The sequence below is a fragment of the Ictidomys tridecemlineatus genome, chromosome X (assembly GCF_052094955.1).
Source record: "Ictidomys tridecemlineatus isolate mIctTri1 chromosome X, mIctTri1.hap1, whole genome shotgun sequence".
NCBI classification, from domain to species: Eukaryota; Metazoa; Chordata; class Mammalia; order Rodentia; family Sciuridae; genus Ictidomys; species Ictidomys tridecemlineatus.
The window spans coordinates 3,087,506-3,100,555 of record NC_135493.1 but is presented as its reverse complement, the minus strand read 5'-3'; the positions used below and the strand labels follow the sequence as shown (position 1 = coordinate 3,100,555).

Here is a 13,050-nt window from a genome sequence, read left to right as displayed (position 1 = left end):
TGGTGAAAATGATGTGGTAGAGTAAAACTGCTCAGATAATGCTCAGATCATGGCAACCAGGGTCGATGCAGTGGAAAAACAAGACAGACAACAGAGAGAGACAGAGAAAAAGAGAGGAGGGGACAAAACATAATCGCCAAGGGCGTCCTCCCTCAATGATCTACTTCCTTAAGGCATGCCCCATCTGCCTATAGTTACCACCCTGCAGTTCATTCAAATTATTAATTCATCAAAGGGATTAATTGACTGATAATAAGTGCCTAGAACTCTGAGCCTTGCTGTATTGGGAACCATGTTTCCAAAGCATGAACTTTTCAGGAGACATTCCAGATCAGAAATATATACATATTAATAAGCTCCCTTCCTGAGAACTAATCTTCTTTTTTGACTCCTAGACTTCACTCCTAATGGATGAGCCATGTATTTTATCAGTATGTCTAAATTTGCTTTCAGCCGCATTTTCCTCCTTGGAGTCCATTCTACATAGACCACTACATAAGTCATTCTAAAACAAGATTATTATATTTTCACAATCCTACTCAAATCTCTTTAGTGGCTCTGCATTACATACAAGAAAAACTCTACCACTTCCCTATACAAATGCTTGTATTTACTCATTAGGTCAAAATGAGTAATACAGAATATATATATATATATATATATATATATATACACAGAATATATATTATATATTAATACAGAATATATATTCTTAATACAGAATATATACATTCTGTATATATACAGAGAGAGAGAGAGAACATACTTTCCCAAATATTAATTTTTTTATTCTCAAAACATTTAGCATCTAATAACTGCCAGACATACAGAGGAAATAATTGCTTCTTTGTTTATATGATGATTTGATCAAATATCTGATATCAGTAGGTACTGATGTGTGGCCTTTTAGTATGAAACGTCTCACCTCGATGCCTCACAGTATTCTTTGCTTTTGCAGCAAGAGAGAATGATGTGAGAAGAAGCACTTCTTGCAGATGGCTCATGATCATCTCCTTGCTAACTCTGCTATGTCCTGCCATATTCTTTAAGTCTATCCCAAAGGTGTCATCCTGCCTACATATATAGAAGGATCAGTATCCAGTAGTGGTTTAGACGCTTTCTCCAAACTCCTTGAATCACTCCAGTCAATTCATGACCTGTGAATTAAACTCAGTTGCAAAGAACAGACTTCTTGGATGACACTGTTGGCTGCTTATGCAAGAATCCCTACCAAAATGTTCTCCTCACATTATCTATTTGTAGCAGTATATGTATGGTGTTGGTAAAGTATAAAGGGAAAGGATGGAGAAAATTTGATTGCAGATAGGGAGCCACGCCAAGTTTTTAAGGGTATTTTGTGGAAGAAGACAAGGATTCGCCTGCTGTGGGTCTGTGCTTTTTATTTGTGAATGGTAAGGATAGCAGAGGAAAGATGGATTTGGCTAAACCTAGACTAGTGAGGGTACAAAATTCATGTGAAACAAGATTTCTCCTCAGAACACAGCTACAAGGCCCTGCTGTAAGAAAATACCAATTTGTTTTCTTAAACCTATTGCATCATTTTTCATTTTTATCTTCCTAGGAAGTAAACTTACCATGTCCGTGTCAGACACAGGGCCAAAACTGGTCACATAGATGTCAGTCTTCACTTCAGTCACGGCATCTGAGCAAAATAAAGTTAAAAAAGCAGAATATCATGAAAGAGTGTTGCCTTAGATCAGAGAGAATACTTGCTATTTCTGAGAAAAGATGTTTCACACACTCATAGGAAAAACCCCTCAAGAACTTCTCACCTGTCCTGTTACTTCACAGAGAACATGCTAGATACAGGCATAAAGTAGGTTTCTACTTTAGTCAGTTGTTTTTCTTGCTATGAAAAAAACACCTGACAAGAATAATTTTAAGGAGGAAAAGTTTATTTTGGGGCTTGCAGTTTCTGAGTTCTCAGACCATTGATGGCTGATTCCATTCCTCAGAGGCCAAGGGGGAAACCTCATATCTAAACCATAACAGCTCATCCCTGGCCACCTAAAATTCAAGGCCATTTCATAATGCAAAATATATTCAGTCTATTCCAAGAGTCCCCATAGTCTTAACAGTTTTAGAACTGTCCTAAAGTCCAAGTCCAAATTAGCCTGTTATACTCAAGGCAATCTCTCATTGTGCACTCCTATAAAAATCAAAAGCAAATTGCAAATATCTAATATATAAAGGCATAGAGTAAACATTTTCATTACAAAATGAAGAAATAGGGGCATAGAAAGTTGGGATAGGACCAAAGTAAGACTGAAATACATCTGGGCAAACAAGTCTTCTAGTTCCATGTGTGCTATTTGGAGCACAGGAGATAATGATGTACTCTCCAAAAGGCTTGTGTAGCTCTGCCCCTGTGACCTTGTTGGTTGCAACCTACCTGGCCTCTTTGTTGGCTTGTTTCTGCTTGATTCCTGCAGTTTTCCTCAGCAGACTTCCCACATTATTGTCATTTCATAATCTCAGGGGTCTCCAGCAGCTTTGGCTTCTTTCTCTCATCTCCATGCATTGCCCTCTCAGGGGCAGCCCATAGGCACTCATCCCCATTGCACTTTGCCTGGCCTCCCAGGCCTCCCTTTGAAATCTTGGTAGAAACCTCCATGACCCCCTAACTCCAGCATCCTGCAGATTGCAGCAGTCTCTGAATGCCTTGGTGGATGCACTTGGTAAAACAAATTCTTGCCCCTACCCATGCAAGTACGGTGCCCCACTGGGCTCAAAGAAATTTTTACTTTTATATCCTTGAACCTGAGATTTCCTCAAGCCATTTTTTCCTATTGTTTCTGGGTAAAGTTTTTACCATTTCTTTAGTGTCTGTAATGTCTTTAACATTCATTACATCTTTATTAGCCCCAGTTTTATTCACAGTTTTCTGGACAAACTGCAAGATTTTCAAATCTTTCTGCTCCTGATTATCACAATAAAGTTGGCTGAAATTTGCCAGTAATATCCACACCATTGCCTGAATATTATGCTGCCTAGAAATTTCTTCCACCAGATTAAAAGTCCATCATCTTTAAATTCAATCTCACAGAAATCTCAGGACTTGAGCAAAATATAGACAACTTTTCAGCTGGAACATAACATGAATGGCCTACAGTCTGGCCTTCTGAGCTCTCACCAGAATTCCCTCTTCAAGTCCACTTATAATAATCTTAAACTTTTCCAGCTTGCATTGCTAAACTTTCTAAAATTCCTCCCACAAATTCCAAAAATCCCCCAAACCTTGTTCAGGTTAGTACAGCAACAACCCCACTTCTCAGTATCAATTTCTTCTGTTTTAGTCAGCTTTTATGCTACTATGATCAAAAGATCTGACACAAACAATTTTAAGGAGCAAAAATTTATTTGGGGGCTTATGTTTTCAGAGCTCTCAATTTATAGAGAGCTGACTCCATTTCTCAGTGCCCATGGCAAGCCAGTATGGTGGAGGAAAGCATCTAGGAGAGAATTCATCAACAGACATAAAATATATACCCCAAGGGAATGGCCCCCAAGATCTACCTCCTCCAGTCACACCCTACCTGCCTTGAGTTACCACATATTTAATTGAGTCACCACATATTTAAACCATTGGGATTAGACTCTTATAACCCAAATCATTTCACCTCTAAACCTTCTTGCATTATCTTACACATAAGCTTTTTGGGGGGACATCTCATAGTTAAACCATAACAGTATCTTTTTAGGTAGCACTGCAAATTACACCAGATTCCCAAAGCAACATAATTTAGAGAGGGCACTTAGAGATCCCTAGTATTTATTCATGTTGAGTTCTCTCACTAGGTTTACCATTACCTGTGTTAGGTTACAAATGTTGCAAAATCCAGCTCTCTCCCACTTCTAGAACCTAAGTAGATTTTACTACCACTCCCTTGCTCACATAAAGTAGAGAGGAGCAATGTGGCTGGTTCAAGTTGTGGGAGGAAGTATTGTGTCCCTTTCTTTCTGGAAAATTTAAGGTCTAATGCAAGGTCCTCTATGCAGAAGAGATCATGGAAAGCAACATATTTGATGTGGTGCTACCATAAGATCAAAAGAGTATGGAGTGACGAGCTATGGAGGACAACTGCCTTGGTGAGTAGTCTGGGTCCACAAGAGACTTTACATGAATGAGAAATACATTTTTGTTGAGTGACTGAGGTCTGGAGATAATTGATATCACATGATACATTCTCTTTACATTTTTTTCTTTATTATACTATCCTAATCCAAGAGCTTCTGAAGGGCAGAACCCCTGTTTTATCTCTACACCCTCAACATACAGAATAGTGGTTTGTTACTCAGATGGTGTCCACTAAACACTTTTTGTATTAATGGATGAATCCCATCACATATTTGTCATGTGGCAAAATAATACTGTCTTAGTCCATTTTTGCTGGCATAACAAAATTCCTTAGACTGGATAATTTTTAAATAACAGAAATTTATAGCTCACAGTTTTCAAGGCTGGGAAATCCAAAATCAAGACCCCAACAAAACTGAGAGCCCATTCCTCATATACGGTATCTTCTGTATCATCACCTAATGGAAGGGTCTAGGAAGTATTCTTAAGCCATTTTTATAAAAGCACTAATCCCATTCATGCACTAATCAGAACTGCAAGGCCCCCACCTCCTAACACTATCACAGTGAGGATTAAGTTTCAACATAGGAATATTGGAAAGACACAAACATTCAAATCATAATGGATACCCAGAAAATGAAGCTATCCCCCTTCCAAGTTTCTTGTTTTCTGCTTCTATAAGCCCTGTTTATCTCATTGCAGCTCATTTGGCCCACTCATGCCAGCGTGTCTCAGAGCACAAGGCAAAGCAGCCTACTCCAGACTAGTAAAGCCCATATCAGTAAGTCATCAAAGTCCCACTCTACGTGAGCGTGCCTGACCCTAATGGAGATATCATCAATAAAGCCTACACAAGATTTTATAATTTTATATATTTGTATAATGAATTGGTTACTGAAGCCTAGGGTACTATTTCTTTTCTTTCACAGAGAGATAAGGCATTTACCTCCTCCATATGTACCATATTCTCTGCACTCAGGCAGTCCTGGATTCTCCCTGAATATACTTCATATCTTGTTGATTTCTCATATTCCAGAACTATCCCTGAAGAACTGATGGGTTCAATATACTCAAGGCCAATGCACTCATCCAAAAACATTCCATTTTCAAAAGAGACTATAAGTATCATTTAGTAATAATCAACACTATAATCAATTCACCAAAAGACACAATTTGCTCCTAAGCTTAATCAGCAAATAACATGTCTCTAAAACTAGAGTTGTGTTTTAAATAGTTGGGCTCTTGTCTAGGGTACAGGCTGCCTCAGAGCTATTTCTGTACTTGAAGGAGCAGAGTCTATGCCTCAGAACTCATAATATGACTCCTAAAGGTATGTCTCCTCACACATACTACAAGGCTCATTTGCTGGTGAAGCAAATCCATTACACTTACTATTTGGCATAATGACTCCAATTGCTCTACTCCCAAGTACATAAAACACAATTAATTAACCAATGGAAGAGATCATAATCACATTAGAATCCTACGTAATAGGCAGGACATTCCAGACATACAACGACTTTCTACACCAATGGAATTGTACAATTTTAAAAGAGTTATATATATTTTCAACAGAGGACTCAGCTTACAGGGGAAAAAATGAGAAGAGAGTTGATGAGAAGATTCTACAAAATTCAAGGATACGATAGGACTGGAGAGATCATGTGTAAAGTTGCCCAGCTGTAAAGTGACAAAAAAAGATATCCTGTCAAAATTCCCTTCTCTCCCTTCTACTTCTCAGGCCAAGTCAGCACTTAATGACACTAGTTGAACATTCAAGTGGCAAGAGACTGTACTAATTCTGAGGGTACAAAAGGAACCAGCCATAAGAAAGAGCCTTGTGGTAGTCAGAAAGACTTGTGTTCTGGATCTCTTTTCCTGACTTGGTGAAAGCTTTACAAAAGAATGTTTTCCTTTGGTTACTCTTTAGCTGCAGAAAAGGGGAATTGGGAAGTTCACTCTGGTAATCATCTGTTATAATGGATACCAAACCCCTTCTTTAATTTCAAGAAAAAAATCTGGCAGGTAAGAGAATTATGGGAAGTGAAATAAAAAGTGGGGGAGAGGAAAGGCTAGAAGGATAGGTAAAGGACAGAGGTAATTAAAAAGGATTTGAGGTAAAAGATGGAAATACAGGATGAATGAGGAAAAGTGTGAAGAGAGGGAAAGAAAGGAATAGATAAAAGGAAATAAAACTATCGATATAGAAACCTAGCAAGAGACAATGGGTAAATGAGAGAATAATGCTAAGAGATAAAAAGAGACATAATGCTTTTTTCACCAAAGGAGTCCCAAATCCCTCAAACATAAAGGTGTGGAAAAGTGATTTTACTCATATCCTGGAAGTCCAAATGAAAGAGTGTTTTGAATTTATATTAACAACCTTAGGTATTTGGCCTTCCATTCCAAGCCCAGGCAAACACTGGGATATCTGGCATCCCTCCATTGTTCTACACAGGGACCACCATGCCCCAATAGCTAATCTAATTCTCTGCCTAAGAAATCTAGAATCTTAAAGTAAGGTACTTGAGAAAACACACAGAAGTACCCTACAAAAGAATGATAGAGCACTTAAAAGCATGATTAACTGGGTTTGAATTTAGGCTCTGCCACTGTTCTCTGTGTGCCTTTTGTCACTTAACTCTTCTACACTTGTTTCTTCATCTGGAAAATTGGAATAATGATAGCACCTACCTCAGAATTGCTCTGAGGATATTCAGTTTTCAGTGTATGCTAGCTATCACTTCTAGTTAATGTTATTCCAGAGGCTAGACAACATGAGTTACCTGATTACACCAGGTGGGCAGAATTCACACAGAAGTTTAAGGTGTTGGGCCCCAGACAGAGAATACAGAATCCACTTAGCACTCCAGCTCCTCTGTGTGAAGGAATAATTAAAAATTTGTGATTTCATTTAATTGGACACAAAGACCAGTGAATTAGACTAAAACTGATGAGGGTCACAATTCAGAGTCTAGTCTCTATTTGCAGCCTTATCAATAAAGATAAATGTGAAATAGTAATTAGTGGGAAATAAGCAGGGCTTCTTTTTTCATCATTGCTTACATATGTTCCTTCACTCTTTATTCATTGATTTTATGGACTTAATATCCTTCCAATGTTTCCCTCTGAAAGAAAACATGAATTATCTTTTCTTTTTGAAAATTTACTGTGATATTATAAGTGCTTCAATGGTCCCAAATTAACCCAAACATATATGAAATATATACACATACATATGGCCACACACTTCCTTAACCCTTATTAGGACTATCATTGTTGGAAAACACATGAAGCAGCCTTACATTCTTTCTACTTGCTGATCCAAAAGAGTAAATATCAGAGAATCACCAAATGACCACTTTATTTATGTTTAATATATTCTGCATGATAAACTGAATTTTCTAGTTTAACCTCAAATATACATTAATCTTAGCATTGCCCTTTGAACCCACAACAACAAAGTGTCCTCCATTTTATTCTGAGACAGGGCCTTGTTAAAATGCTGAGGCTGGCCTCAAAATTGCAGTGCTCCTGACTCAGCCTCCTGAGTTGCTGGGATTACAAGTACCTACCACCATGCCTAGCTGAGATTTAAAGACCTTGCAAGATTTTAAAGAGTGACTGTTATACCCCTATATATGCTCTTGTTCATTTACAGACTTGTCCCAACTTCCTTAGACTGTGTTTTCTCTTTTGATATGGATTTAAGAACCCTCCCTATTCTCCATTCATTTTCTTCTGGCTAAGGTCTGATTTATTACTGACCCTCTAAAATATGTTTTTGGTAAAGTTTGTCACAATTTCATTAGATACATGTTTATGAGACGAATAATAAGGAAAAAAGTCAACCACACCTCTTTATCTCAACTACAGGCCATGAAACACACTTCCAATTCCTCACAATGCCATTTTTCCTAAGAATAATGAGACTTTCAAGATTGGGAATCCAGCCAAGAGAACAACTAGTCAACTTTTCTGATTTCTCACTTCCACATCACTAGGAATTTGGGAAAATAAATTGCATATACATATTTGAAGTGACTGGATTCCTGGAAAAGAACTCCCACAGGACTAGTTATCTGGGTCTGCTAGCTACATGGACCTAAGGAATGGGCTACAATGACTTATACACAAGCTCTCACAGAAATGACAATTAGTGTGCTCTGTTCTCAAGGTAATGGCATTTCCATCTGTCATTGATAAAGTTTGAGGTGTTGTGATTTGCTAAGTACTCATTGATAATCCCAATAGTATTAATCACAGATAAATTCCCTGGAAAAACCAAAAGCAGGTAGTTTAGAGAAGCAGAAATTACAATAGTGTACCAGAAATCTTGAGTTCTTTTATAAACTCAGCTACTAACTTACAGCCTGAATTATAGGCTGTTTGGGCAAACTTCACAGCTTTTGCAATTTGGTAGGCTTAGAGATCTATCATTGTCTTGTCTATGACACATCCTCTAGTTTGTAGTATCCAGAAAGTGCAGCAAAAGTATCTAGTCACTGGAAAGTACAGCAAAATTCTAATAGCCAGCTGCTTTCCTTTTGAGGACATTAAGCTAGAATTTTTACTCTGTCACTTTTTGTGTGGCTCTGTGTCTCTTTCTGTATCTCTGTTTCAGTTTCCATTTCTCTTTGTGTGTGTATATATATATATATTTGTATCTGTGGAGTCTCTCTTTACTTCCTGATCATCATGTGAGCTGCTTCTGCCAGACTCTTTCACCATGATGTTCTGCATCATCTTGAGACCCAGTGAATGGAGCCTGCTGTCTATGGACTGAGACCTCTGAACTTTGTTCCCCCAAATAAACTTTTCCTCTTCTAAAATTGTTCTTGTCAGGTCTTTTAGTCATAGCAACAAAAGGCTGACTAAAACTATATATAGAAAGAGTAGAATAATACCAGAGTGGAAAAGTTAAAGTGGTGGTGATTGTGGTCCCTTAAATCTTGTGCAATTTCTTCCTGATGTTGTGTTATAAGCATATACTGCACATCTTGCATAAAGTTGAAACAGACTACAATCCAAATATAGCTAGTGGACAGTAGAGAACCTTTCAGACCATTTCACTATATTCACAGGTCCCATAAAAAACATTGGTTCTTGGGTCATTAACTGCAGCATTCCTCATTCTTTATCACTGTCCTATTCCTCAATCTGACACTTAATGCTTATATTGTGAAGCACCAACATATATTTCAATTGTTGATTCAACTGGTTTCACTTGTCTTCTACACATTATAGATTTTTGCCTCCCCAATCTTTCTCTTAGCTTTTCCCTTATACCTATTATTTGTCATTTAACCTAACAGATACACAGAATGTAGTAAATAAATTAATGAATTTGACTTTGGAAGATCTTTGTCCAAGTTATAGAAGTGCTGCTGACAAGATCTCCGACCCTTATTAAGATATTTGCCTTTTTGATTATCAACTTACTTATCTAGAATATGATGAGTTTTAGCACAGGTATCAATAAAGCCCAATGAAAAAATATGAATTCATAGTTCACTGGTTTCTAAGACTAAAGTAGATCAGTAGCACCAAACAAAAAATAAAGAGATAGGATCAAAGGCAGGAACAATAAATAAATACTAATATAGTAATGAAATAGGCAGAAAAAATAACTGCACAATGTCTTCTCCACTCTAAAAGCATATCTAGAGCCAAGAGCCAGGGGAGATGTGCAGTAAATCTTTAAAACAGTCAAAACATTCCAAAATGTTACAGGTATGCCCTGGCATTTTTGTACGGCCTACACATTCTTAACATAATATATAACTAACATATGAATGTGAAAACCAGTTAGTCTAGGTCCTAGTTCAAGTGAACTATGATAGTATTTCTTTTTATCTCTAAAAAAGGAGTTGATCTCATTATGATTCTAATATTAAAATATTGTAGTTTCCATAGCCATAGTAAACTAGAAAAGACTACCAGAAGCAGAAACATGTTTGGTGCTTACAGATAATATGGCATAGGTAACTTCACATTACAGTATAACCCCTCTGCTTCAAACACACAATAATGATAAAATATTTTCGTAGTTGTTGATGAATATTTGTTTTATTTATTTATTTTTATGAGATGCTGAGGATGGAATCTGGTGCTTCCTACATGCTAGGCAAGTGCTCTACCTCTGAGCCGTAACCCTAGCCCCTCTCTGGTGGTGTCTAATGAACATTAATTTCATAAGGAAGAAATGTCACTAGAAAGATCTGAGGGGAACTTCGTGAAACCCTATTTCTAAATAAAATACAATATAGGGCTGGGGATGTGGATCAGTGGTTAAGTACTGCTGGGTTCAATACGTGGTTAAAAAAAGAAATTTCTTGGGCTCAAGTGAAATATGATGTAAGGGGGGGAATAGTTTATTAGGAGTAAAGAATGGGGAACAGGGATCAAAATCATGTATAAATATAAGGATATTTTTCCTTCTTAAGTTCATTAAAATAGTTATGACTGATGAAACAAAACACTACAATATTATCTTGTGTTTTTAACGAATGTTGATATAAAAAATTAAACGACTGCAACATTAACATCACTTGATTGGTAAATTGACTTACACTTTATTAGGAATGAAATAATATTAACTAAGAAGACTTTCAAAGATTGCAATCCTTATAGCAACTAATAAATCTCATAAAAACATGATTCTAAAATGACTATAAATTAACTAAAATAAAATAATAAAAAATATTCAAACATTCCAAAAGAATGAAGGAAATATAAAAAAGATAAACACAAGAACCTGGGAGACAAAAAGAAAACAAACAATAAAATGATACATATAAATGATACATACACAAAAAATATATTAAATGTATATGGCCAAGCATACCAATAAAACAAAAATTGTCAGACTGGAAAAAATGCTAGTCATACTCCACGTACAAGAAACAGATAAAAACAAAGGAAAGGAAAATGTATGCAGTGTAAATAATAACTGAAAGAGGAATGTTGTGTCTATATTAATATCAATAAAATAAATTTTAAGAAAGAAAAATTATAAAACATAAAGACTTACATGATTGAATGACAGGTAAGGCATTACAAGGCCTAAAGTGTATATATCTAGTGATGGGGCTTCAAAACACATGAGGCAAGATTTAAAATAAATGAGGCAAAAACAAGCAGGATCAATGAAAAATAAACAAACCCCAAATTATTGTCAGAAAGGTCAATATTCCTCTATCAGAAATCCAGTAAGGTATGTACAAACAAAATTAATAAACACAAGGAAGATGTGAACCTCATCAACCAATACCTACAACAGAAGAATATTAAATCTTTTCAAATGCAAAAGAACATTCATCCGATAGGCCTTAAAACAAACCTTAACAAATTTAAAAGAATTGAAATAACATAAATCATGATAAGTGACCATAAAAGATAAAAAAAATGAATTGATAACAGAAAATATCTGTGAAGCCTCCAAATCATTAGAAATTAGTGAACACATTTCTAAAATAACACAGAAATAAAGAAGGAAGCCACAGGGATGATACAAAACATAATGAATTGAATAAACTGAAAACACAACATATTCAGATGTTGGTATGTACATAAAGAAATACTTGAAGGGAAGTTTGTGGCATTAAATTATTATATAAACAAAGAGAAGAGTCAAAAGTTAATAAACTACCATCTAAAGAACTATAAATATAAAAAGGAATAAAATAAATTCAAAGAAAGTAGGAGTAAAAAACAATAAAAAACAGAGCAGAAAAACTATAGAGAAAAACAGTGACATCATAAACTTGCTCTGATATATGTTTACATTATAGAATAATTGAATCAAGCTAATTAACAAATCTATCATTTTACATTTTTATCATTTTCTAGTGAAATATATAAACCTATTCTTTTAATAATAAAAAGTGAAAATAAATATATATGTGTGGGTATATATGTGTGTGTGTGTGTGTGTGTGTGTGTGTGTGTATACATACACATATATGTATATGTATAAGACAAAAGATTGTTCTTTGGAAAACCCAAAGAATAATAAAACTCCACCCATACTGACCAGAAAACAAAATTAAAATAAAAAATAATATCAATATCAAGAATAAAAAAGGAGTCATAGCCCCACAATTGGTAGAGCATGGAACATCCCCCTCCCCCCCAAAAATCTATAACCTTGAAAAAATTGTCAGAATCAATTTTTTGTTTACTAACCAACAATTTGTTAATCATAAGTTTTTTATTTTTAGTGTACTATAGTTATACATAGTTGTGGGGCTCATTTTGATATATTCATAAATACATATAACATAGTTTTCTCCATTTCGGTCCCCAGTACTACCCATTCCCTTCCCCTCCTCTGCCCCCTGATTCTCTTCCTCTATTCTATTGGTCTTTTTTCTATTTATTTATATTTAATTGATGCATTATAATTATATGTAAAATTGGAATGCATTGTGTTGTATTCATACATTTACCTAGAATAATTTGGTCAACCTAATTCTCCAGTTCTTCCCCTTTCTATTCCTTTTTCCCTCTTCTTGGTGCCCCACTTCTACTCTATTGATCTCCCTTCTATTTTCATAACATCCCTTTTATTAATTCCTTTTTATTCTCTAGTTTACACATATGAGAGAAAATATTTGACCATTGACTTTGTAAGTCTCAGAATCAACTTTTATAGATCTCTAGAATCTGTCAAAAGCTTACAACAATCAGGGGAAGATGTGGTGAAATAAAATAACCTGTTCTATTGAAATAAAAGAGCCCTGTGGCATCTGCCTTTCCCCAGAAAAGAGGGAGCTCCTATCTTTGTATTCTGGGTGCAGGTTGCTAGTGGTAGAGTGAGCATAAGAAATTTATTCTCAAAGAATTGTGGTTGAATATTTCAACCTGAATGGCAGCCCTGCAAGGACTGATGCAGTGGCTTGCATTATGCTTCATCCAGCTTGGTACATTCCCAGTTACATCTGTTCCAT

The 13,050-nt window shown here is 35.8% G+C and overlaps 1 protein-coding gene and 1 long non-coding RNA gene across 7 annotated transcripts in view; one reads left to right on the top strand and one right to left on the bottom strand.

Annotated features, from left to right (window-relative positions):
- Positions 1-13,050, bottom strand: part of Gabra3 (gamma-aminobutyric acid type A receptor subunit alpha3) — a 213,235-nt gene that overhangs the window by 67,008 nt on the left and 133,177 nt on the right. For all 6 annotated transcript variants that reach the window (XM_040286804.2, XM_040286798.2, XM_021735402.3 and 3 more), the window contains one exon: positions 1,596-1,663. In XM_040286804.2, the coding sequence (XP_040142738.1) occupies positions 1,596-1,663 (68 nt within the window). The remainder of the gene's footprint in view (positions 1-1,595; positions 1,664-13,050) is intronic.
- The window catches only part of LOC144371665 (uncharacterized), a 181,876-nt gene that overhangs the window by 66,059 nt on the left and 102,767 nt on the right, over positions 1-13,050 (top strand). The gene's annotated exons all lie outside the window — the stretch shown is intronic.